The sequence below is a fragment of the Peromyscus eremicus genome, chromosome 11 (genome assembly GCF_949786415.1).
Source record: "Peromyscus eremicus chromosome 11, PerEre_H2_v1, whole genome shotgun sequence".
Classification (NCBI taxonomy): Eukaryota; Metazoa; Chordata; class Mammalia; order Rodentia; family Cricetidae; genus Peromyscus; species Peromyscus eremicus.
This window is the reverse complement of record NC_081427.1, coordinates 33559355-33586475: the sequence shown is the minus strand read 5'-3', so window position 1 is coordinate 33586475 and position 27121 is coordinate 33559355. Positions and strand designations below refer to the sequence as shown.

The 27121-nt window shown below is 45.6% G+C and overlaps 1 protein-coding gene and 1 pseudogene across 1 annotated transcript in view; one reads left to right on the top strand and one right to left on the bottom strand.

Annotated features, from left to right (window-relative positions):
• Positions 1-4930: 4930 nt before the first annotated feature.
• The window catches only part of Nim1k (NIM1 serine/threonine protein kinase), a 46613-nt gene continuing 24422 nt past the window's right edge, over positions 4931-27121 (bottom strand). The window contains exons 2-4 of the mRNA XM_059276321.1: positions 23654-24595; positions 7394-7662; positions 4931-5751 (exon numbers count right to left, since the gene is read on the bottom strand). Coding sequence (XP_059132304.1) covers positions 5002-5751; positions 7394-7662; positions 23654-23948 — 1314 coding nt within the window. The 5' untranslated portion in view covers positions 23949-24595 and the 3' untranslated portion in view covers positions 4931-5001. The remainder of the gene's footprint in view (positions 5752-7393; positions 7663-23653; positions 24596-27121) is intronic.
• Positions 13560-15575, top strand: LOC131921972 (E3 ubiquitin-protein ligase RNF149-like; annotated as a pseudogene).

Below are 27121 nucleotides of genomic sequence, written 5' to 3'. Positions count from 1 at the left end.
GTAGCATTTGTAAAATATTCTTGTCACTATTAACCAGTAGGATTTTGATTTGTACAGTTTTAATTGGTTAAAATGATTTCATTTTAACATCCACTGCTATAGAAGAATAATGTAAGTTCAGATTTAAAGAATGGTGGGGAAATGGTGCATGTAATTCTTTTGCGAGTGTTGAGAGTTCTGTATGTTTGGAAAAGAGTAATTTAATGTTTGGGTGCCAAGAAGTGGGTTTTCTCAGAGTCCATTGCCGGCAATGGGCAAGCCTGGCGATTTTGGCACGGAGCATTAACCACACACCTTACTCAGCGAGATGGATAACTTTGAAATAAAGTTTTAGACAATATTTCAGATATTTGTGTGTTCTTTTCTTCTTTGAACCAACATTTGGGGCATGGAGTCAGCAAAAAGCTATTTTTAAATGTGCGCTTTAAGTTCGTCATCACTCATTTGCTTATTCTTCAAACATTTCCCAACCTGGTGTAAGCAATGCACTCTGCGCATGCCAGAAATACAGTGTATCCCATGTGTAGTCTTATCGCCCCTTCTAGGACTCTCCGAATTAGGAAACACAGCTGATTATTTTCGAGTGCGGAACAGCTCAGGTTATCAGTTTGGATCTAGATTCAGTAAATATTAATACTTTGTTTTATTTTCTGGCCCAGTGTCCTAGCACTCTGCATTAGAATCCAGTGTTCTCAGGTCACTTTTCTTGCATAGTCTAGGAGCCTAAGAACTATACCTCTCGTGTCCTGTGGGGAATCTGCTTTGTTGTTTTTTGAGGGAGTTGTTTCTGGATTTTTAATTTTACAAACACTCAAGTTTGGGCTTCACACTAGATAGGAAAAGTTACTTGTGATCCTCCTGTGACCTAACTGGAAGTCCATCTTTTGTCTGCTACTTGGGAGTCTTCTGAAAATAGAGACAGAAGTTGGTGTAGCAAAGATGGTAGCAGGATCTTTCATTTTTAAGTATTTTATTTTTGTTTTCTTCGAGACAGTAAGTTTCTTTTCATGTAAGCTAGCTTTGAACTCCTGATTCCCCTGGCCCACCTCCTAAGTGCTGGGATTACAGGCATGTACCACTGTGCCAGCAGAAATCATTTGATCTTAATGTCAAAATAAATTTCTTTCAGACTTTTGAAGGGCTGCTCTTAGGTTTAAGGTTCCTCTGTTTTTCTGTTTTGTTTTGTCCTTAATTGATTGCAGGAAGCGTTAGTTGACCTGAGATTCTTTGTGCATAATTATTTGTTAAGGCATCAATTTGACGAAGAGGATTACAAATAAAATCATCAGGCTTTTTCCTAAAGCTGGGTGCTAGTTCTTTTATCAGGAACAAGCACTCTTCACCAACACCGAGGCTTGTGGATTCCTGTGGCATCACCTTGTCCCCACACACTTTTCCATGAGAAGTAAGAGGCTGGCTAGAATCTCCCAGGCAAAGGGATTGTTGAAACACGGAGGACATGAATGTGGTGGTGGCAAGCAGGGTTATGGAAACATGTGACACGTAGGATCAACCATCACTACTAAGGCTTGTCATCTGTGGGTGGAGGAGGAGGACAAAGCATTGGATCCTGTGGTTACCTGAACAAGATGGGGGCCCAAGATAAACACTGAGTTTGACCAGCTTTTACTACCTACTTAGGAAGCCTGGGAAACAACAAAATGATAGCCCCAAGTCAGTCACCCGTCAATTAAAGGCATACTAAAAGTCGGACGTCTTTAAAAGCACACATAAGGGGAACTCCAACATCTGAGGGTTGGAGAATGCTGAGTTGTCAACGTTCTCCTTTATGAAAGTTAGGGTTTGAGAGGAAGGCAGAGGGACGGATCTTCAAGCAAAGGGGGGGGGGCAGTAGGTGAGGGTGGAGAGGCTGCAAAACTGGTTTCCTCTGGTGGGCAAGGACAGCTCCTTGTCCAGAGGCGCTGCCAGGACTTCCGAGACAGATGCCTGTGTAATGACACTTGGCTTCCAGATCCTGTCCTGATGTTTCCAATTGTTTGCCAGACCAAGAGCCAAGTCTCAACACAGCCAAAGTGGAGAAATACAACACTTGTCTATGTGGAAACGGTAGACACTGGCAGGACTGCGGAAGCTGGCTAGTACATACTGTCAATTTGGGCAAAATATGCAAGCGGATCTTAAGTGTATCATGAAAGGTGGAGCGGGGGGACTATAAGATGGGCTATAGGAGAGTTTATCATGAGAACATTTACCTAGGACTTTCAGAGGGGGCATCTAAGCTGGTCTTAGTATTCTGCAACATGGCTATGAAGTTTGGACTCTGACTGTGACAAATGGTAAATGAGGTGGCCGTGGTGGAACCACCCTAGAACAGTATTGAAATTCTGAGAAACTCCTGGAGATGTGAATGTTTGGATTCATTCATGCAAGACTGAACAAACATCCCAAGGATGATGCCTTCACGAAAGCCATCCAAAATGCACTGGGTGGCAAGCAAGCAGGGCCACCAAGTTGTGATCTGGACATTAGCCAGATCCACAGTCATCAACTAGAATGCGCATAGCAGCAATTCATCCTCATTGGAAATGATACCTGCTCAGTCTATGGGTGTGCATTTCCTGCCCGCAGTGTGTCATCCAAACACTCATGCTAGATCCTAGAGCAGTGGTTCTCACCCTTCCTAATGCTGGGACCCTTTAATACAGTTCCTCCTGCTGTGGGGGATCCCCAACCATAACATTTTCACAATTGTAATTTTGCTACTGTTATGAATCATAATGTAAATATCTGTGTTTTCTGATGGTGCTAGGCAAGCAACCCCCGTGAAAGGGTCATTGGACCCCCTCAAAGGAGTCACAACCCACAAGTTGAGAACCGCTGTCCTGGAGCATACTTGAGTCGTTGTCATATCTGATAACACTGTGTCAAGGACTACAGAGTCCTCTTGCACTACCCTAGCCCTCAAAGCTGCAAACAGAACCTGAGTGGCCTAAGGCCCAGATCTATTAGTAACCTGAAGGGTTGGTGTACTGCTTTAATAATGGCTTATATGTCCCTTGCTGTTCAAATTCACAGGTGTGGGAACCAGAGGCTGGAAGGAAGAGACTCATTTCACAATCAGTGACTTAAAGGTTTTGTATTCCTTCCAACAACCTAGTCTGAAGGAGATGAGCAGTTTGGGTTCCCAGGGAGCAAGGAGGATGTTTTCACTAGGAACCCCAATAAGGGTCATTTAGGCTACCCACACCAGTGGGCAAGCAGGATAAAAATGGAATTGTTATATTGATGAGGATAATTGACTCTAAAGTATTATAAGGAGCTAAAGAAGGCATTGGGAGCCCAAAAGACGCTGGTGTATTACTCTTGGAGCCAATGATGGTATTGTGAGCAGGCAATGACAGCTATTATGGTCTACCAAGGATAAGGCAAGTGAGGACTCGAATCCTTTCATGGCATAAACCAGTTGAAATGCTGGTCAAATGTGAGGAAAAGTCAGGGTAGCTGGTGGAAGGAGTTAAGAGCCCAGTTAGAGCCTCCAGACTTGGCCCCTAACTAACAGCATCAGCATCACCTGGAACGTGGTTCAAATCTCTTAACGCCGTGTCAAGGACTAACTACAGGCTATGCTAGTCATAGATTCTAGTTCACAGGCGCCCTTATTGGGGCTCCTCATGAAAACATCCTCCTTGTCCCTTGGCAACCCAAACGTTCATCTACTTCAGCCTAGGTTGTTGGAAAGAACACCGAACTTTCAAGTCACTGATTGTTAAAGCTCTTGCCCACCCCAGGATCCACTGAATCTAAAGGCCTGGAGGTGGAAGCTGCTGGTCTGGGCAAACAAAATAAGTAATCCTGCTGGTTGGAGTTTGAGAGTCATCGTTAAAGCTCTAATAACCTGCTGTGTTGAGTCCTCCAGCTACCACCCACTCCAAAGACTGTATTTAACAGAGGGATTCGCGTGAAGCAGGGCATCCAGATAGGCTGTGTTAGCGTCTTAGCGTCTGTGCACCACTTCAGGCCCTCCCTGCCATGCTGCTTCCTCCAGCCACTGATGCAGTAACCATTCCCATGCAAGATGAAAAGGTTCATACCGATTGTGTTTGGCAGTCCGCTGCCTCACGCCAATGCTGTGACCTTTTCCTTCCTGCTCTTATGCTTCTGTGGTGCAGAGGCCTGAGACGTACAAAGAAACCGCTTGGTACTCACACAGCATTATCTGGAAACGTGGAGGGCAGGTGACGCCACTGACCACCCTTGCCCAAAGGTGAATGACGGCTGATCCATCTTTCCCCTTCCATACCTTGGGCAGACCCTTGAGATATGATGCACACAATGCTTCTCAAGGTCCTTGGGAGTGAACCGCAGTCACCTCAACTACTGGCCAACTTTGGTAACGTCTTTGTGTTAGCTATTACTGCACTTCTGTCCCTCATGACTCTGCTGTCAGGTCCCCTTCCAAATAAACTACATGAAAAAGCCTTCATCATCGGTTCTGTTTGGAGGGATCTAATTTATATTCCTGGCTATTGGGCACAATCTTTGCCCTTTTCAAGTCACTGCGGCTACTCCTTCAGCTCTCACGCTGTCTGTCATTCACTCAAATGGCCCTCCTTAAAGCTCCACCCCAAAGTGGCGTGCTTCTAAAATGAGACAGTCCTGTGAGGAGTCTGCATGGCATCTCCCACTCTTTGTCATTTTTCTCTTAAAAACAAAAATAGTTGCTAGCAAGTGTATATGTTGCATATTAGAATTTCTGACACGCAAGTGAAAGGGATTGGCTTGGCTGTTTCCTCCGCACCTGAAACAGTGCTAATTACATTATTTCTCCGTTAAATAAATGAATGCTGAAGTCTGACAAGAAAACAAAACTCCCAAGCCAGAATCCAGGCTAAGAGACTTTGGTTGGGGACGAGGTGGTATGCATATCTCAAATTTAAATTTTATTTAAAAATTACAAAAATGTTTCCATCCAAGTTGTCTACGAGAAAAGTTAAAAGCGGAAACTTTGTTCAGGGTTAGTTACCAGCTGCCTGATATAATTTATAAAATCGAACAGAATTTAGATGTGTGTCTTATGCCTCTGTAGATACGGGACCCTTTCTTTAGGTCCCTTTCTTTAGGTTCTGGTAGGATCATTATTGGCACACTTTCCAAAGCCTTTTTCCTTTGCACTCGATGTAAAATGATTCTGTAGACCCCGGTGATGGAGCTTCGAGCGTCTCTCCCTTGGTTATTCCGGATATGCTCATCTGTAATCCCCAAATGTTCTAAAGTGCTCTTCACCTCATTTTCTTCTTCTTTGAGGGTGCTGGTTTCTGACAAATGTTTAGGATCCAGTTGGAAAGGCTCCAAAGGGGTGGGGTAGGGCACCCCACGCATCCATTCATTGTTCATGATGTAGCTGATCCCATACCTCTCTGTGGGTATGGGCTGAAGGACCCCTCGGATGAGCCTGTGGCAGGGCTCTGAGACATGCTGGGGTATGCTGTAGGTACCCTCAAGGATGCTCTTCTTTAGTTTGGCCACGGTTTCTGCTCGAAATGGCATTGTACCAGTCACCATGAAGTACAAAAGGACCCCCAAGGCCCAGATATCCACATAAACACCAACATAGTGTTCATCTCGGAAAAGTTCAGGTGCGGCGTAGGGCGGAGACCCGCAGAAGGTGTTCAGCATTTCGCCTTTTTTACTTACCGTGCTGAATCCAAAATCCCCCACCTTCACACACGTGCTACTGGTATAAAATACATTTTCTGCTTTCAGATCTCTGTGAATAATTTGGTTTTCATGCTGTGGAGAAAACATGGGGGACAGTCACTTTTAAGGCAAATGATAAAATAGAAAATAGAGCTGTCTCTGCAACAGAGAAATGGGTGATGCTGGCGGCATAGCCACAGAAATTCAATACCAACAACTTAAATCACATTAGCAAACTCTACCACAGCCTTTAACCCAGTGCAATGCCTTCACCCCCATGAGTAGACCAAAGGTTTGTGTCTTCCATGGGGTGAGGATGGGAATTTGTGCCACACAGACTCTGGAATTCATGCCAGACAAGGACCCAGGTCTTGTGCAACTGCACAATTCTGAAACACAATCAAATAACAAGCCTTCCTTTTTGAGGTCTTACCTGGTTCTTCTGAGTTTTCCCTTGACTGAGACCAAGAGCAGGGGGTCTTGGGGACCTGCTCCAACCTCCTGGCCATACTCCTTTGGGTGGGCTCATGTAATTTAGCAAAAAGGAGGAGGTTGAATTTGGCAGGTTTCTTGCAACAGATTTCTTACTATGTGTTGTGAGTACGCGTTCCTTCCTGCCCTGCTCCTGCACTCTAAATTTAGCCAATAGTCTTTGGAACTTTGACCTAGTTAATTTTAAAGGCTTGGGTAAAGGTTTAACGCCATTTGTCCCAGTGAGCCCTTGGGGTAACAACATAGGCTTTGTAAGATAGAGCTGGACAAATTAACAGTCTCCTCTATCAGCCTGTAAAATGAACAGCATTCCTTCATAAACTAAGACGCTGACACTTACCTCATAAGGCTGCTATGAAAACTATATAGGACGCTGTGTGGGCAGTGCTCAGCGTGGTCCTTGCACACAAACAATTTCAGTGAAATCTATGACAGCAGCTCAGCCTTTCTCTTTTCAGAGGCCAGACTGCAGGGAGAAATGGCAGGACACAGGGCTTCTGTGGACCCACATCTGTACTCTGCTGGAGTGTCTGCTGCTCTCCTACTTAATAGCTGGCAGTTAAGTGCACAAGTCAAGTTCCTTCTGTGTGCCCAGCATATGGCTGGCCCCAGCCAGCCCACAAAAGGACCAGTTCTTGGATGAGTTAAGCAGTGTGTGTCACAAAAATCCAGCTTTATAAAGAAATCGCTGGAGAGCTGAAGGATGATTTAACTGAGTGTTAATACCTGAGACACAGAGGCAGCGAGAACTGGGTGAGGGTTAGAACAGGTGGCTGTCAGTGAAGATGAGAAAACTTGGTGTTACCTGGCCTGAGACTGAGACAAATTTCAGAAAGGGAGAGCGGCACTGGGCTGGTCACCAAGTGTGGATAGGACTGAAATGTGAGGTATGAGATGAGGTGTAAAGGCAGTCAGTACAGGAAAGAAGGGCCAAGGAGAGGTGACGAGTTGTCTGGGAGGTAGAACATGGGTTTGGAGCAATGAGTGGGCAATAAATGAAGGATGTCCATCTGGCTTCTCTGAGTGGCTCCCATCAACTTCTGGAGAAGCCACGGGCCTGCTGTGTACCAAGATCCTGGATGTTGCTTTGGAGGCAAGGACACTGGTCCCAGCCAAACTTCTGACGCTTACAGAAGTGGCCAACTGTCTGCTATTGCAAAACCAAGCTTCTCTGGGATGTGTACGTGATAACAAACCCAAGTCCCATGTTCCCCAGGCCTGCGGAGCGAGAGCCCACGCTTACCATGTGCTTCACGGCGGACACGATCTGGGAGAAGATGAGCTTGCTTTCTGGTTCAGGAAGCTTCCCCTCAGTGCTAATTTTCCCAAAGAGCTCCCCACCTCCTGCATACTCCATCACCAGGTGGAGTTTGGACAGGGTCTCCACGACTTCGTAAAGGCGGATGATGTTGGGATGGTGTAACTTTTCCATGCTGGAAATTTCTCTGGATAGCAGCCTTTGGGTTTTCTGGTCTAACTTGGTCTTGTCCAGAATCTTAATGGCCACCTTTTCTGGAAAGAAAAAAGGAAAAGAGTTAAAGACTTTTTGTTGTTGTTGTTTTGTTTTGTTTTGATGAGAAAATTGGTATTTAAAGCTGGAAGGGCTCTGGGTGGTCTCCTTTATCCTATCAGACATAGAGGTTCAGGGCTTCCCAAATCAACAGAAATGGAAAAAAAAAAAAAAGTCTCAACTCCAGTATCAGCATCTACACACAGGTTTGGATGCCAACTCCTGCCTCCCGAAGGAGTTTCCCCTTGTCATCTTCACCTGCTTTTCCAAGTAAAGTTAAAAGTCCTGGACTTAGCCCAGAGAGCACGTCTTGATGAGAGAGAACAGGCTTCCAGCTTCAGTGCCAGCCTGTGTCTCCTGCCCAGCTTCCCTTCCAGCATCCGCCTTCAGTATGGTGTTCTTGAAACAACAAACATTCATGCGTTTATCCAAATCACTCTTTCGCTCTGTTCCTGCTTACTCAGTTCATCCCTGGTGACCCTGTAAAGCTACCCTTATAATTAACCTATCCCCGCAAGTCTCACATGGCATCCACTTAAGATGACCATGGATCTGGGTGTACAGAGCACCTGTGTACTGCAGTCTCAGCTCACCAGCCTGTAAATACCATCTTCCCTATTATCCTCACTCTCCCTGCATGTTTTATTTTACTTTATCTGTGCCTGACATATAAAGTCCAAGACACAGACATACCTTGTCTACATTGGTGAAGGCATGAAGAAATTGGCCCATCCCTGTGCGTCTGGAGGGAGGTCTAGTTGGTGCAATAGTTCTGGAGAGCGGTTTAGTATAGCGTGTCGAAATCTTAAAGATGATTACATCTTTTAATCCGGCCATTTCACTTTTAGCAGTTAATCTTAAAGAAATAACCCGATAGGTGTACAAGGGTGCGTGTGTTACAGGGAAGAGCAAGTGGCCAGCAAGAGATGGTTAAACTGTAGCTCATCTTTGTTTATGACAATATGCCCCCAAATGATGTCAATCTGCACTTACTGATGTGAAAAGATGTTAAATATGTAAAAGACATAAGAAAAATACAAATATTCACTCCTATAGAAAAAATATGGTGAGACATTTTATTAAAATATTTAGAAGACCTCTCTACTTTTTTTTTTTTTTAAAGAAAGGGTATCCCAAGATGGCCTTGAACTCACTATATAGTTAAAAATAACCTTGAATTCCCTACCTCTTGCCTCCATCTCTCAGGTGCTAAGATTACAAGCATGTCTACTAACACCTACCTTTTGGTAGGGCTTTGTGTATGCTGAGTGAGCACTTTGCCACCTGAACTACACCCCACCCCTAGAAGACTTACCCAAGGAGTCACAGACAGTTTTTCTACACATTTTGTATTGATTACTAATACTTGTAATTTTTTTTACAGTAAATACAGAGCACATGATGAAAATGGGTACCCTAAAAATAAATGAATCTTGAGTTCACAGCGCAACGTCATTTTGTTGTTTAAATTTGGCCAGACTATCCAGAAAGCAGCCGTCAGACAAGCAAGAAGAGACAGTGACAGACTGACCGACTGTGTGGCCTACTTGCACACACCTGCTTCGAAGAACTTTGGTACCGTGTTACTGGCATGAGAAAAAGATGCCACTGGCTCAGAGCAGAAGGGTTATCAGCACGGTAAAGGTCAACTTGGCTTTCCGAAATGGACAGGGGTCGTAACGCTGTCTAATGTGTGGGGTGCTTCTTCTGTGGGAAGCAATATTGAGCATCTTGGAAGAAGCAAACCATGAATAATTAAGTCCCAGTCTGGCTATTCCTACAGGCTATCAGCCCAGCACATGGGCTTCCTCATCCATCCTCTGGACATTCTTCTTCCTTGCTCACATCTTTTCTGCCTTTCAGTGGCTAGCGCTGACTGCCTCTCGCTGTTTCCCTAAACCAACATTTTTGTACAGTCTGTTGAGTGAGTTGTTATTGCAAGAGCTAAAATTCCGCTTCCTGGACTCGCAGTCTCAGCAGAAGGGGTTTCTCCTGCTTCCTCCGCTCTCCCTGTCTTAGGCTCCCTTAACAGTACTGATCTCTGTGGCCCTTAGCTCCATGCACTGTGAGTGTTCAGCAGAGAGGATCTTTTTTTTGGGGGGGGGGGAGGGGTTTGACAGGGTTTCTCTGTGTAGCTTTGGAGCCTGTCCTGGAACTCACTCTGTAGCCCAGCCTGGCCTCAAACTCACAGAGATGCACCTGCCTCTGCCTCCCGAGTGCTGGGATTAAAGGCGTGCGCCATCACTGACCAGTGGCAGTGGGGATCTTAATCTCCCTTTACTAGAACCCTCCGGTTAAATTCAGGGCTTTAGCAAAAGCTTCCCTCCCCAGCCAGGACTACTGGGTGAGACAAGTGCTACTGGAGTGAATACCTCTTTCGATTCTTCTCCTCAGGTGCCTTGACTGCCTTATCTCATGCTAAATCACATGACAGCTGTGCTTTGCTTTATAACACAAATGTAGAATCACATAAAACATTATTAAAGCCAGGTGTAGTAGTGCACACCCTTAATCTCAGCACTTGGGAGGCAGAGTCAGGCAGATACCTGTGAGTTCCAGGCTAGCCTGATCTACAAAGCGAGTTCCAGGATGGCCAGGACTACTTAGAGAAACCCTGTCTCAAAAAAAAATAAATAAATAAAATAAAGCCCTAGTATTCCAAATTGTTATTTGCTGGCTGAAATGTGGGTTCCCTAAAGAACTACTCATGTGTGTGCACAGATGTGGAGATGCATGTACACAATTCACAGGACAACCTTGAGTGTCTTTTCTTCTCAGGCACATTTCACCTTTTATTTAAGATCAGGCCTCTCATTGTCTTGTACCTCTGCCAAGCAGGCCGAGCTAGCTGGCCAGTGTGTTCCAGGGTCTTCCTTCTGAGGCTCTCCTATCTCTGCCTTCTGCCTCACCACCCTGGGTGTTTACCAAGGGACACTGATGCCCAGTGTTTTAGGTGGGTTCTGGGAATCCAAACACAGGGGCTCGCAACTAAATACTTTACCCACTAAGCCAGTTCCCCAGCCCCATCTGCTCCTTAAACACATGTTCAGGGTTTTGTGTGTGTGTGTGTGTGTGTGTGTGTGTGTGTGTGTGTGTGTGTGTGTGTGTTTATATATGTATATATGTGTATATATCTTTATATCTATATCTATATATATCTTATGCACTGGGCAATGAGAAGACAGACACTGTTCATACAATCCAGTGAGAGAGAGGACTTTGAAAATAGCCCTTAGGATATGTATGGTTAGTATTAGGAAGGAATCCAAATTTGGTTTTTTTTTTTTTTTTTTTGTTTTTTTGGTTTTTTTTTTTGTTTTTTTTTTTTTTTTTTTTTTTGTTTTTGTTTTTTTTTTGGTTTTTCGAGACAGGGTTTCTCTGTGTAGCTTTGCGCCTTTCCTGGAACTCACTTGGTAGTCCAGGCTGGCCTCGAACTCACAGAGATCCACCTGGCTCTGCCTCCCGAGTGCTGGGATTAAAGGCGTGCGCCACCACCGCCCGGCTTCCAAATTTGTTTTTGAACAGCATGGTCCCTCTGAGTAAGAACACTAAGTCATGGCCAGGGGGTGAGGGAGAAGCCCAGGGGATGGTGCATGTGCTAGCCTACATGAGATGTAACATTTGTTCTAGAGAGGCTCAGGGGAGCCCTCTATGATGGAGACGTGGAGTGAGGGATAGTGATCCCCAGATTAGCCAGGAGTGCTAGCAAGGTGAGGTAACGCACAGCCCTGGAGCCTGTTTCAGGGAAGGCAGCCTTGGGACACCCAGGGCTTTGTGGAGAATGTCATAATCTTGACTCCAGTTGCAGAAACAGTGGTCTGACTGCGGCGTGGGAAGTGCAGGGGAGGAGCTGATGTGTGGGCAGGACAGACTGTGGGGACAAGGAAGGGTGATCAGTGGGGCTGCCGGGTCCTGAGGTGCGTCTGAGACGGGACAGCTGCTGTTAGTGCCAACGGCCATTGCTATTTTGACCACAGATCTCAAGTTGTCAGCTTTTCTGCTTTTTAGTTTCCAAGAGAATCCTGATACCTGCACATTTATGTGAAGGCTTCGAATCATTAAGTATCCATAATGAATAACCCCGGAATTTCTTTCTTCTGCATCATCTCTTCCCCTGTAAGAGGAGGGGTTACTTTCTTAAAACGAACGGGCTTTCTTTGCATGGGATTATGTGAGTTAGTTCCTAGCCCCATTTTCCTTCCGCCTGCTAGCTCTTCTTCAGTCTGGCTTCCACGAGAAGTTAGAACACTGAGTCGATTAGCCAAATGTTTGTCAAACGTTTAACATTTATAATAAATGTGGAGATGCTCCAGGTTATAATACGTCACAGTATCTGATGTGATACTGTGCCTTCCTCTCTCTGCTTTGTGTGTGGAGGCAGGGTCTCTTGCTAAGCCCGGAGCTCACAAATTCAGCTAGTCCAACTAGCCCCCTTGCTCTGCAGATCCCTGCCTTTGCCTCTTGGGCACTGGGATTACAGACTGGCCCACTGGTTTGTAGGTGAGTCCTGAATATCTGAACTCTGAGCCATCACACAGGCCCGTTGTCAGCGTTCTAAACCACTTTTCAATTGCACCCCTTCCCTCCATCCTCTTTGCCACTCCCTGAGTTACAGTGGACGTCATGATTCGCCCATCTGGATCATTAGACGGGCTTCATTTGCTCTTATGACTCCCCACCTTCCGTTCACCTTGCTCACTGAGATCAGATCACATTAATTCCTTGTTCACAATCTCCAGTGGCTTTCTGATAACTAAATGACAAAATTCAACCAAGCAAGAAGAGTCTTTATGGACAAGCCAATGATTGCATCAACATCGCCCGTGCTTGCTCCTGCAGCTCCATGGGTGCCGTCTGCCCCAGCTCTGTTGACTACTTCTAAATTTCCAAGTGTCCCCTCACTGGTTCCCACCTGTGGGTACATACTATCTCTCTTCCTGGAGCTTTTCCCACTGTGTCCTGTGCAGTAAATCCTAGGACCCACTGCAAACCTTTCTAGTCAATAGACACTTTCCAGATTCTGCCCAGTGAACACACACTTGCTGCAAGCCACAGGAAAATGTAATGGAATCCAGCTACTATCACAAAAGCTACGACTTGGAAAAGTCAAGGACTTTTCTGAAGGTCAAGCCATGGCTTAAAAAGTCTTGGTGATATTTTAGCTTTTGTATATACATATTAGCTGGTTCCTACAGTGATTTTCTTGTAATGCTATGCGTGCTTCCAAGAACTCCTAACAGTGTATTTATCTAAAATACCTATCAAACATTCAAGGCCAAATGAAACAACACCTATCTCCTAGGTCAGGCAGATAACTTCATTTCTTGTGCAATTTAGGGTGAGACCCTCCTTTCTTATACAACCCTACTAATAGACCTCTAGCTTCTTTTTTTATATGTAATTTATTTATTTTATTTTATTTGCATTGGTGTTTTGCTGCATGTATGTCTGTGTGAGGATATCAGATCTTGAGTTACAGACAGTTGTGAGCTGCCATGTGGGTGCTGGGACTTGAACCTAGGTCCTCTGGAAGAGCAGTCAGTGCTCTTAACCACTGAGCATCTTTCCAGCCCGACCTCTAACTTCTTACCTAACCACTTCTAGGAATGTAGACTGAGCACATAGATCTCCTTCTTGATATACTAACTGATCATTAGCTCTCTGTTGACCTCCTCCTTTACCACTCCCCTTTTGGGTTGTAAAAGAAAGCCTGGTGGTCACTGCTTGAGGAAAATTCTTACCTGCCTTTATGACCCTATAGAATTCAAGCCTGGTGACCTTGCTCTGCCAGAGGATTGTTATTGCTTGGGTTTATGACTGGATTCCTGAGAGACTTAGAGAGAATAAGGAGATGGAGAGAAGGAGAGAGAGAAAAAAAAAGAGAGAGTGGAAGAACTAAATGGGTAAGAACTGGAAAGGAGCAGACTAGATGGGAAGAATTGAAGGGCTAGAAGAGAGTACTAAAGGAACAAGATGGAAGATGAGGAAGAGCCAGATGGGGAAGAACAAGATGAGGAAGAACAAGATGAGAGAGGAGACGGGAGAGGAGCTGATATGGAAAAGAACTAGATGGATGAGAACCTAGATGGGGCAGAACTAAGATGAAGGAATTAAGATAGAACCTAGAGGGGACCGCAGATAAATGTCGAGAACAAATCAGGCAAGGAAGGAGGGAGGCGTGATAGTAGAATAGAAGCTGTGTAGAGAGAGAACTGACTCAGAAGAACAAAGTGTATGGGCGCCTGAGCCGCGGGCCCGCCACCTCCGGGCCCCGGGGTGGTCGGCGGGGCGCTCGAGTGGTACTCGGCCCTGGTGAGCACCGAGTACGTGGACCGGCAGTCGAACATGACGGTGTGGATGGAGCGTGTTCGAGAGCGGCCGCTTCGGCGATAGCTCGCCCCGGGAGGACAGGCAGGGCGCCCGACAAGCGCTTCGTGGCGCCCGGCAGCCTGGGCGCGCGCCCTGGGTCGCCCTGGTGGCCCCCGGCGGCTACCCCTTCAAGGACAAGGTGCTGGCGGTGGCGGGGAAGAACGCCTCAGCGGCGGTGGTGGTGTACAACCAGGAACGCTATGGGAACGCCACCGAGCCCATGTCGCACGCGGGGACAGGAAAGGCAGTCGTCGTTATGATTAGCTACCCAAAAGGACGAGAAATTTTTGATCTGGTGCAAAAAGGAATTCCAGTAAAAACGAGCATAGCAATTGGTACCCGTCATCTGCAAGAATTCATCAGTGAATCATAGAAAGGAAACTAAGAAAGTTATTGGCCAGCTTCCACTACATACTGTAAAGCATGGAGAGAAGGGAATTGATATTGATGCCGAGAATTGTGCCGTGTGTATTGAAGACTTTAAAGTAAAGGATGTTATCAGAATCCTGCCATGCCAGCCTATTTTTCATAGAATATGCATTGACCCATGACTTTTGAATCAATGTGTAAACTTGATGTCATCAAAGCCCTGGGATATTGGGGGGACCCTGAGGATGCACAGGAGTTACCCATTCCAGAAACTGCCCCGGGAAGTGTTTCTGTTGGGAATCTGAGTGTGACATCCCACGACGAGGACAGGAGTGGTGAAAGCAACCTTCCATCATCTTCCTCGAGTGAGTCTGGGCCACACTGCCCCTGCTTTAAAGAAGATGCCAGGGAAGACACAGCATTACTAGGAGCCTGCAGGAATGACCCTCAGCATGGAGGCGCCGTCTGCTAGCTAACACACAGCCTCCTTGACAGCCTCCCCGACAGAGCCTTGGCTTGAACTACAGGACATTTAATTTTTTACTCTAGGGCATAGTTTGTATACTTGAAAACAGTGGATATTATTTTACTTTACCTTCCAGATTCAGATTTGATACAAAGGGCTGAGATATTTTATTCCTAAGAGGACTTTTAATTAGCTTTCATCTATTTATCTACTAAAGTATGATGTATATCATAAATTTTGTTGTGTCAGACTGTCACAGATGTGGGGGTGGTGACATTTCTGAGTACTAGACTAGCTTCTGTGGTACTGTTAAACAAAATTCTGTTTCTAAGTTAAAGTAGAATTGTGTAATATAATTCAGTAATTGATCAAATGGACATTCCCTGAAGCAGACTGTGTAGAACTTGTAAACTGAGAACTCTTGCCATGGGCAGTGCAGTGGTGCACGCCTGTAAACCCAGCACTCAGGAGGCTGAGGCAAGGAGATTTTGAGTTCAAGCCAAAACGAAGAAGGGACTGAGGGGAAAGAGAAATCAACTAACTGTCTTGCACTATATTGTCCATAGAGACTTCAAAACCAAGCATACCTTTTTCTTGTTTGGAATTGTGAAAAGAACACTAGTTGATTTTATGATTTGCATTTTTATCTTTATTGCCTATTTTCTTTTGACACTTGGAAGGAGAAAAAAATTATCTGTTTTTTTCCACACACACACAAAATGGCAGGAATGCCATATTGCACATTAAAAGTATTAAAATATTGATTCATTAAGAAAATCGCCGGGCGGTGGTGGCGCACGCCTTTAATCCCAGCACTCAGGAGGCAGAGCCAGGCGGATCTCTGTGAGTTCGAGGCCAGCCTGGGCTACCAAGTGAGTTCCAGGAAAAGGCGCAAAGCTACACAGAGAAACCCTGTCTCGAAAAACCAAAAAAAAAAAAAAAATCAAAAAAATAAATAAATAAAGTGTATGGACTAAGGAGTTTCGTGTACATGGATTCGTTTCTTTTCATCAAAGATTAAACTATCAGCTGGTTGTAGATTCTTCCTGGACCCTGGGAGGGGACTATGGGGGGGGCTGGACCCCCATAGTCCCCATTACACACTCATAGCCTTACTCTGTGACATGTTTTAACTGTTTTCCGTCAGTCTCCTCTAAACAGCTATCAGTACCTACAAGACGAGAGGCACACAGTATATAGTGTTTGTTTGTTTAATGGTGACTGGGGAGAATGATCAGTGGGTAAAGCACCGGATATGTAAGCATGAGGACCTGCGTTTGTATCCCCAGAACAAACTGTAAAAGCTACAGCTCCAGGGCTATGGGGAGCAGAGAGAGGTGGGTCTCCCGGGATCTCTGGTAAGCCAATCTTGCCAAAACAGTGAGCTCCAAGTCTATTGACAAAAATGAATAATATAAAAATAAACGGTGGTCGCATATGATCAGCAGTAATTGGATCGGTGACTTATAAAAAAAGGAGGAGATGAAGTTAGAAAAGGGTTGGGGGGCTGGGAAGAACTGAAGGAGAAATCAATTTGGGGGAATTTTTTTTGGGGGGGGGGTTTGTTTTTGTTTTTTTTCCGAGACAGGGTTTCTCTGTGTAGCTTTGCGCCTTCCCTGGATCTCGCTCTGTAGACCAGGCTGGCCTCGAACTCATAAAGATCCGCCTGCCTCTGCTTCCCGAGTGCTGGGATTAAAAGCGTGCGCCACCACCGCGGCCAGTTTGGGGGAATATTATCTAAATATATTGTATTCATGTATGACATTACCAAAGAATAAATTTTAAAAAATTTTTAAAGGTGAAGAGAGATACATTGTATTCATGTGTGAAATTACCAAAGAGTGAATTTTTATTTTTTTTAAAAGTGAGCTAGAGATAAAGGAAAAGATTCCAATGTCAGCCTCTAGCCGCCACACATGAATGTATGGGTGAGTCTACCCACCCACACGCATGTACACACACATATACATAACACACACACAAATAATCAAATGACTAAATAAAGAAAAATAAGCGAATAGAGCAAGGAATAAACAAACCGAAAGAGAAGAAGCAAAGATTCTTGAAACTTAAGCCCAGGAAAGAACAAGGCAGAGGTCAGAAAGGGCAGGGAAAGCTCTGGTGCCTGTGGTTTCTTTGGTGTCTGTTGGGGACAACAGATGGGACATAAAACATTCAGAAGCCCGGTGCATCATTGCTTTTGAGAAATTTCTAATCAGCCTGAAAAGGGATTCACGATGGCTCTCAGCCTCCCTATCTCCCTGCAGATCCCAAGAGAATCTACACTGCCAGCTGTGAAAATAATCTCCTGCCTGGAGAGAGGTGCATGTCGTCATCTTACTCCTGGAGATCCAAAGCAGTTGGTGACATCGCTTTTATTATTATTTATCCTTAGCTACTGTCCTGGGAACTTCCCGGGCATTGAAGTGCTCTGTTTTCTGATACTCAGACTGTTCACATTTCCTAGAAAACTTAGTGACAATTCTGGCCAAGCTGGCTTTGTATAGGGGCTACATTTTTGCAAACCTCTATCGACGTCCCTGCCCTCTGTCACACATGCCGTCCCATAACCAGGGGTGACACTGGACCTTTGCTAACAGGGTTAGGCTGTGATGGTTAAGCACAAGAAGAGCACGCAAGCCTCACAAAGCACCATCCACACAGTAGGGAATTGGTGTTCTCTGAAACTCAGGCAGATGGGGCTGAAGTTAACTTTATAATGTATCAGACAGGAAGCCATTTGATTCACAAACACAGACCATCATTTTTCTTCTCACCTAGCAGCCTGTCTACAAAACGGACATGGCTTTGCTCCCGCCTTGTGTCAGGTATTCTCCCAGCTTAGCTGGTTATTCTGTCCATGGTGGATACACTTAACACTTAGCAGCGTGCGGCCTTCTTTATTCACCTTAGAGACACTTCGGACCTTGAGCTCTGCTGAGAGAGTAGTGGGCATGTGGTCTTACAGAGTACAGTGGCCTTCACTCTGAAGTAGCCCTCACAGCTGTCCAGCGAGCCAACATGTATATCGATATCAGAATTTGAACTGAAATAGGATGGGACTAATGGAATGGAGATGGGCCATAAAGCGGGGGTTATAGAGAACTTGAGCTGGTGACCACAATTCCTGGCCAAGGTGCACCTTTGGATAATAAACATTGAGTGTCACTCTGTCCAGAGAGGTAGAGAGATATTTATCATGATTATAAACATCATGATAATAAAGATTAAATATTATTATGGGAAGCCATGAAATCCCATAAGGAGTTAAAGAGATGGATGACTGACATGATTGGGACCTTCCTGTGGGTCCCCAGAGGTCCCTAGTTCATCTCTTTCCACGTGAGCTCATTTGAGCAGATCTATGCTCCTGGAACTGACTGATAAACGGCTCGGGCCTGAAGACTCCAGACTGCTTTGAAAGAAGACTAACGCTATCATTTAATGAATGCTTCCCATGTGATCTGTCTAGCACATGCTATGGAGTGTATTCATTCTGGTCAGTTTCTTGTTAACTCTACACAGGCTAGGGTCATCTGGAAAGACAGAACTCCATTGAGAAAATGCCCTCATTAAACTGACCTATGGGCAAGCGTTTTCTCAATGAATGATTGATGTACGAGGGCCCAGCCCACTGTGGGCATGCTGGGAGTGGTGCTACTCGTGGGCTGGTGGTCCTGAGGTGTATAAGAAAGCAGACTGAGCAAGCCATGGAGAGCAAGGCAGTGAGCGGCACCTGTTCCTGCCTTCGGATTTCTGCCTTGAACTGCTGCCTTGGCTTCTGTCAGTGATGGACTGTGATTGAGATGTGTAAACCAAAGAAACCCTCCCTCCCCAAGCTGCTTTTGGTCAGAATGTTTTACCACAACAACAGAAAGCAAACTAAAAAGATAGTATATACTTTTTAATCTGCTCCATCCAATAACCCTGTGCAGCTAATGCAGGCTAACCGTTGGCTTACTTTACACATGGGAAAACAGACAGAACGGAGACACAGCTTTTGCGTACTCACCCAGAGAGAAAGACAAAGAGTCAATCACAAGTCCACACAAATCTGACTAACTCCAAAGTCCATGTGTTCCCTCGGGATTGCCCTACCCTTTCCCACAGAAGACATGATGGCTCCTGTCTACTGGACATTGTCTGAATGGGGAGAAGGACAGGCAGGAAGTCAGCTGGAAGAAGACTCCATGCTTCTTTTGTAAGATCTGGTTACTGCTATAGTTTGGCTATGAAGTACCCCCCAGAGTCCATGTGTTAAAGACTTGGTCCTTGGTCCATGATGCTACCGGGAAGTGGCAGAAGCTTAAGAGTTGGGGCCTACAAGAATGATGTTAGACATTGAGGGTGTCCCCTTGAAGGGGATATTGGGACCCTGGTCCCTTCCCATGTCTCCTTTTTCACTTCCAAGCTGCATGAGGTGAACAGCTTCTTCCACTACTTCTACTGAGCTCTGTTGCCTCACCACAGAACCAAAGGCAATGGGGTCAAACTTCTTAACGTGTGAACAAGACAACGACACCCCCCCAAGTGTGTTGTCTCAGGTACTTTGTCTTAGTACTGCAAAGTTGACTCACAAAGGTGTCTACTAACAGATGAGTGCATAAAGCAAGTGCCACATATATGGACAATGAAATGTTACCCCCTTTGCAAAACCTTGAGTAGAACTGAACGCTGTTATGCTGAGAAAGACAAATACCACACACTCCCATTTCTATTTGAAGTTGAAAAGTTGATATCAGAGAAGTAGATAGTTTAATAGCAGCTGTCAGAGCCTGGGAACGACTGTCCACTGCCAGGGTGTGGGGAAGGAGGTGTGGAGGAAGCGTGATGACTGGGTACAGGGCTGCAATCGGATAAGAGGAAGCGTCCCCAGCATGTTAGGATAAGTATGGCTGACAGCAACTAGGTGTCATTCGATGTTGAATGTTCCAACGTGGCTGGTCAAGACGATGTTGCACATGCCTAGCCCAAAGAAATGGCAAGTACCTGCAGTGATATACATACAAATCGTCCCCATATGATCATACACAATATATGTGTGTATTTAAATATTATTCTGTATCCCAAAAATATGTGCACTTACTGTGTGACAATTAAAACATATTTTAAAAGGAAAAGAAAAGGTCCAGAGAGCTGGCTCAGAGCACTGGCTGCTCTTCCAGAGGACCTAGGTTGGTTTCCCAGCACTCACACAGCGGCTCACACCAGTCTGTAACTCCAGTTCCAAGAGATACAACTCCCTCTTCTGGCCTCTGTGAGGATCAGGTACTCATGTGGTGCACAGACATACATGCAAGCAAAACACTGATACACATAAATAATAATAATAATAATAATAATAATAATAATAATAATAATAATAATAATTTTGAGACAGGTTTCTCTGTGTAGTCCTGGATGTCCTGGAACTCATTCTGTAAACCAGATTGCTCAAACTCAGAGATCTGCCTGCCTCTGCCTCTCGAGTGCTGGGACTAAAGGCATGTGCCACCACTCCTGGCTAACAGTGAATCTTTTAAAAAATTAAAATAAGAGAAGTCATGGTGTTCACAGAGAAAGAGTAAATATATTTAAAACCACTCCAGGGGCTGAGGTGCAGCTCAGTGGTAGAATGCTCAGTTACAATGTACTAGATGATGGGTTTGATTCTCAGCACCACATACACACACATGCAAACCACTCTGTCTATATGTGCTTCTGTAGACTTGAAACGTTAACTATGTTGGACCTCCTGGCACAGGCCTGTAACCCCATCTACTCAAGAGGCTAGGGCCGGAGAATAATGAGTTCATGGTACGCCTGGGCTACAGTGTGAGTTCAATGCTAGCCTGGGCAACTTAAGGAGACCTTGGTTCAAAGTAAAAGTAAGAGGAGAATGGCATGTAGTTCAGGGTAGAGCGTCAGTTAGCATATGTGAGGACCCAGGCTCAATCTCCAGCATCAAAAAAAAAAAAAAAAAAAAGAAAAGAAAAGAAAAAAGTGGGTGCAACCCAGCCACCACTTTGGGTGTAAAATGTTGTATACTGCTCCTCCTTGCTGTCCCTCTCAGTGACTGCCACTGACTTCTGTAATCACTGCAATGCAAACCCTGCTCTGATCTCATGCCATGTCCCTACCCAGGGGACCGTTTCTTCTGGACATCAGCGTTGTTTGCTTGTTTTCCATCCCACCTGCACTCATTCTTTTAATATTGCCTTATGTATACAAACCACTCTTTGTTTGGTTCACACAAGGAAGCCAAGTTCACTGTCCTCTGCCATCTCCCGTCCCCAGCTCCACATCCACATAGTAACCAACTGTGAAAGCTAATTCTGTCAACTTAACTAGCCGTGGGATGCCCGGGGATGTGGTCAAACATTTATTCCGATGCATCTGTAAGAGTGGACAATTTGTATTAGTAGACTGAATAAAGCAAGTGGTTCACCAAAATGTAGGTAGGCTTTGCCCAGTTTGAATTTTAAAATGCCCTCTCCTTAATTGTCTTATCCTGGGACATTGAGTTTTTTTCCTAGCTTCCAGATTCAACCATTCAACCAGTAGAACATTGGCTCTTGGCCCATAGGCCCATTGGCTTTCAAACAGCTTTCCCACCGTCTCTGCTGGGGCTCCAGTTCACCTACTGCAGATTAATGGAACTTCTCAGTCTTCATAATCACGTGACCTCAACCTTACAATAAATCCCACCCCCAGGTCTTCAGTACAGTCTGTTCCGGAGAACCTTGACCAATCGCAGTCCTTTCTTCATCAAGGGGAGGACTAACCCCATTCAGTTGTTCTCTGGCCTCTTGTGCAACATTTCCAAGCTGGAAGACTTAAACCCACAACTTGGCTCATATATTTCTCAAATTCTGTATTGTCCTTGTTTGCATATGTCTTCTTTTGCCTTGTACCTGAGGGTGTCAACTACTACTTCTCTTTTATATCCCCTAGAGCTTAATGCAATACCTTTGTTGTTGAGTAGGTGAATATTACCTCAAGCTAAACAAGACTGAACATTGAAAGACTATGAAAGTCTGACATAATACTATATAATTGAATTTGAAGACAAATAATATCTAAGTGATCTATTTGTGACAAAACCCAGAAAATTACTCCTTTAGAGGACATCTACAGTATATGCCAGATGCTTAGGTGGTGTTTCTATTACCTGGGGAGTTTTAAAATAGCTCTCATGCCAAATCTCACCCCAGCACAATTAAATAAAAAGCTCTGGAGTGGTTTGTAAGCAGTATTGTTTTTAACCTTCCAAAATAATTCTTATAGGCAGTCAGAGTTGGAAGTCACAGTCCACAGGGAATGCAGGTGAACTGATTTCGGTTTCTATGAGGGATGAACTTCTGTTGAAAAGGAGGCTTATGGCTGGAGAGATGGCTCAGCTGTTAAGAGCACTGGCTGCTCTTGCTGGAGGACCCAGGTTCGGTTCCCAGCATCTACATGGGGGTTCACAACTGTCTAGAACTCCAGTTCCAGGGCACATGTGTATATTCACACAAACACACATACACAGAAAATAGAAATAAATAAATAGACAAATAAATAAATAAGACTTCAATTTGTCTTTGGTGTCGGAAAGGGAAGACAGATGTGACTGAAAAATTACATCAGTAAGTATTTACTGATCACGTACTCATTCCTTCTGACACCCATAGAAGTAAGCAGTGTTTGTTACTGGGTGCATTTTGCAAATGGAGACTAGGGAACCAGAAAAGCACTTGAATTTACAGAGATAACTAGGTAAGGTAGCTGAGATGGGGAAATGTGAACCCGAATACCCAGGAGGCTTCAGAGTGGGTAGGAAATTTGGTGCTTCGGTGACCAATGTACCGTGTGTTGTGGGTGTCCACACAGGCATGTACATGTATGATGCTTTTTTCTTAGCTGTGCTGGTGACTGAACTCAGGACCTTGTGTATTAGGCAAGTTCCATACCACTGTGCTAGATCTCCAGCCCTGGAGCTTTTTCAGTAGAAGTAAAACAGATTAGAGGGGCGTGGGACTGGGGCTGGACTCTTATAGAAGAAAAAGCAGCCAGGCGGTGGTGGCACACGCCTATAATCCCAGCACTTGGGAGGCAGAGGCAAGCAGATTTCCATGAGTTCGAGGCCATCCTGGTCTACAAAGCGAGTTCCAGGACAGCCATGGCGTGGTGACACAGAGAAACTCTGTCTTGAGAAAGAAAAAGAGAGAGAGAAAGAAAGAAAGAAAGAAAGAAAGAAAGAAAGAAAGAAAGAAAGAAAGAAAAGGAAGGAAAAGCAGGACCTTGGGGCACGGTAACAGGGTAGGCCAAGGCTGAGACAATATCAGGAAGGGGCTCTCTAAGGAGAGGGTATGGGCTTCAGATGGTGGTTTCAGCAAGCTGACTTGCCAATGTTCTCCCTTATGCCAGTTACCAGCTTTAGCTAAGTTGGGGTAACTCTGGGAAAGGGCCCAATGAGGGTAGAATAGCAAAGGGGTGCTCTCCACAGTCCTCCCTTAAGCCAAAGTGGTGAGCATCGTTCATGCAGAGTAACTGGAAAGTGTGAAGAGCCACGTATCCCTGGGAACACGAACTCAGAAGACTAAGGCAGAAAAGGCCCCGAGTCCAAAAGAACAGGAGTAGTTTGCCTGGCTAGAGGGGACCCTGGAGCCTACTATCCGGAGACCCTGGTGGTCTGGGAGGTCTCCTATAGCATTCCAGGCCGTTGTTAGTGACACGTCAATACAAACATGGACCTAAGTAGCCTTCTAGCCCCACCCTCAATTAGAGCCCAATACCTCACAGGGGATCTTTGGGAAGTCCGGCCCTACCTTTGGTTAGGGAGTGAATCCCCAGCTTGACCTGGGAAAAGTTCCCGCTTCCGATCTCCCCTCGAATTCGATAGAAGCCGATGCGTTTCCCCAGCGTGATCTCCCTCACCACCTTCTCGTCTTGGCACATGTCCTGAGTCAGTTTCTCGAAGGGGGTCAGCTGGCGCGGCTGGTCCTCCTCGCCTTCCTGGCCACACTCGGTCTGGCCGCTGCTGCTTTCCGCGCTGTCCCTCCGGTCCCACCGGTCACAGTGTGTGTTCACCAGGCCGCCTCCATTCACAAACACTGCAGTCATCGTCCATGCGGGCTCACGTCTCCATCTCAACCCAGAGCCACTGTCAGGGCGGCTTGGAGGACGGGCAGAGGCCACAAGGGAGGCAGATGTGAGCTGAGGTCTCCCGGAGCAGTGTCCCTGAGAGTGCCGAGAGCAGAGCAAAAAGAAGTCCTTGCAAGACTGGGTGGCTGGATAGAGCTTGCACAGCCCAGCGGGGCCTCACTCCAGGCCCTTTCTGACCTCGGGTTTCCGAGCGCTTGCTGCACAGCCAGACGCACATCCAGTTACCATAACTCCTCCTGAGGCGGAATCTGATGCCCTGTGTGGTAGGTGGCGGCGACGGGGGACAAAGGCTCCGCTTTATTTCCCTGTGTAATCAGGCAGTCTTGCACTCCAGAGTGTAAAAGCCCCTGGGAGGCCCCTGAGTCCCTGCAGCGGGTACTCATCGCTGACCTTCATTTTGTGTTTCCTCTTGCTGTCAAGTCGCAGGACCCTGGGGACTTAATAATCTTGAACTCCAGAAAGGAAGAGTCTTGCCAAGCAGCCTTTGGTCACACAGGCAGCCGGAGGATTAAATCTGCACAATGTCACTTTAGCCGGCCTTTATTTAGATGAGCCCTCTTCTAAGCCCTGAGCTGTCCTGAAAATTTGACAGATGACAGCTCACCCTAAGGACAGAGAATAAAATAATTAGCCCACTCTAACGGCTGCCCAGGAGAATGCAAAACTGCTTCATGAACTTTTTTCTAAAAGCACTCTACGAATTTATGAGTCATGTTACTAGTAGATGCTACATTACATACCATTTAACAAAAAGGAAAGTCAACACGTATACATGCTCTCCATGCACATTTTAGGAAACCGTTACAGTCCATGAGTTTCAAGCAAGGCATATTTGTATTAGTTGTATTAGTTCAGCTCAAAAAACAGATTTTTTTGAGCCGAGTGGTGGTGGCGCACGCCTTTAATCCCAGCACTCAGGAGGCAGAGCCAGGCGGATCTCTGTGAGTTCGAGGCCAGCCTGGACTACCAAGTGAGTCTCAGGAAAGGCGCAACGCTACACAGAGAAACCCTGTCTTGAAAAACCAAAAAAAAAAAAAACCAAAAAAAAAAAAACAGATTTTTTTGTAATATGAAGCCACAATAATGATAGTTTATCGATTTTCAAACCGCCTTACATTTTTGCGAAGGTTTTATCTCCTCTAACGCCTTCATACTCCAGCCCAGCTTCCCCTTCACTGGTTGTTTTCATTCTTTCTGTTTCTCCAAAGACAAACAGTACTTATCTCCTCTGTTCATTTTTTTTCCTTATATTTCTGCTGGGCTGTCAGTCTGCAGGCCCAGCCCTTTATGCGACAGACAGACGCGGAGGCCAGCGTGGCCAGAGGTGTGAAGGCTGCCCTGTGGACCGCCCTGTGGACCGCGCTCCAGTCTTTGCCTGCTCTCTCTAGCCGTCAGCTGTCCTAGGCTCACGGAGCCCTTTGAGAGGGTCACAAAACAGCACGAAGAGCCCAGGCGGTGGTGGCGCACGCCTTTAATCCCAGCACTCAGGAGGCAGAGCCAGGCGGATCTCTGTGAGTTCGAGGTCAGCCTGGGCTACCCAGTGAGTTCCAGGAAAGGCGCAAAGCTTCACAGAGAAACCTTGTCTTGAAAAAACAAACAAACAAACAAAAAAACAGCACTAAGCAGCATCTTCTCTCCGAGTTCCCTTGGCGTTCTGATTACTTTCTGAAACGTCCCTTCTCCTCAAAGGTGGAAAGCACAGTCCATCCCCACTTCCCCTCCCACAGCAAGGAGTGCTGGGCTCTGGGTGGTGAGAGTGTCCACTAAATGTGTATGGAGCTTGACTTTTGAACTTGAGCATTTTCTGAACAACAACAAAAAAACATAACCAAACAACTAAGCAAACAAACAAACAAAAAACCCAACCTAACAGATTGCCTTGGAAATGCAATTTCTAGTCTGCTTGAAGATATTATGTTATTGTTATGAGTAGGACTGCCTATGTTGTTGTTACAGGTTAAGTATGGGGTTGCTATAAGAAAGGATAGGGGGTTTGTGCCCAATACTCCTTCTATTTCTGGATACGGGGACAGACACGAAGGTAGAAGTTTGCAGGGTTATAAAGGGCCACACAGCAATAACTAACACAGCTCTAAGGCAGAGTGATTCAGATGTTAAAAAAACAAACCCCCAAAAAACACGGAGGCCAAAGTTCCTTACTGGATTAAGGAAATTTAAGACACTAATTATAATTGTCCTGGACTTGCAGACGCCTTTGAGACACTAACAAAATCTATGAGCAGGAAAAAGCACACCCACACAATTTGCAAGTAGCGTTAGAGAGTTCATAGACACTCTGAAACCTACCCCCGGATGTCTGGCTGAGCAAAGGTCAAGTGATACCCGATGCGCGCAGATTTGCAATACAGAGCTCATGAGAGACGGGAGTAGGTAGCATCAGCCGTAATTCTGAAAGAAACTTTAGCTTACCCTATGCAAAGGAGATAGGGCTAGTCCAGGTGAAGTGAGTCCTTTCCAGTGCAGCAGCCTCTATGAAGAACTCTTGGCTCTGTGTCCTCTTGGAGTGCCTCCTCACCGGGCCCCAGTTGTCAATGGCCTATTTTACCACAGCTAAATAAATAAAGTGTGTCCCCGGGCTCTGCACAGTGTCTAGTACTCATCTGATAAGTTTATTAAAGAAGAGAAGAACTAAATGCCAAGTTACCGAATGTTAGGTTTTAGTTTGGTCTAGTAGAGGTAAATACCTTTTTATTTATGAACTAATAACACTAGCCCAGCATTTACTTTTAATTATCACAGAAAACTTACTTCAGCACATTCTTTCCAGAGCCTGGGCTATGCTGCAACAGCCATTAGGATTCTCGACCCCCCCTTCCTGTCTAGATGAAAAGCTTAGCTGCAAGTCTGTCACCTGACTGGGACGTGTTGTGGGACTCCCTACACATGCATCTCCTTGTCCTTGCTCCTTCCAAGAGGTCCACTCTTCCCAAGCCGACTCCGGGCACCAGCTTTCCTCATCCCCCACACAATTGCTGGACCAGGGCTTGCCCTCTGCTTTCCTGGTTCCCCAACACTCTCAATGTGGGCTCTGTATCCTGAGCTCCATCAGGGCCCTGGGATTACACAGTGTTTTAACCTCACTAACCCAATTGACTTTTGGTGCCTCCTAG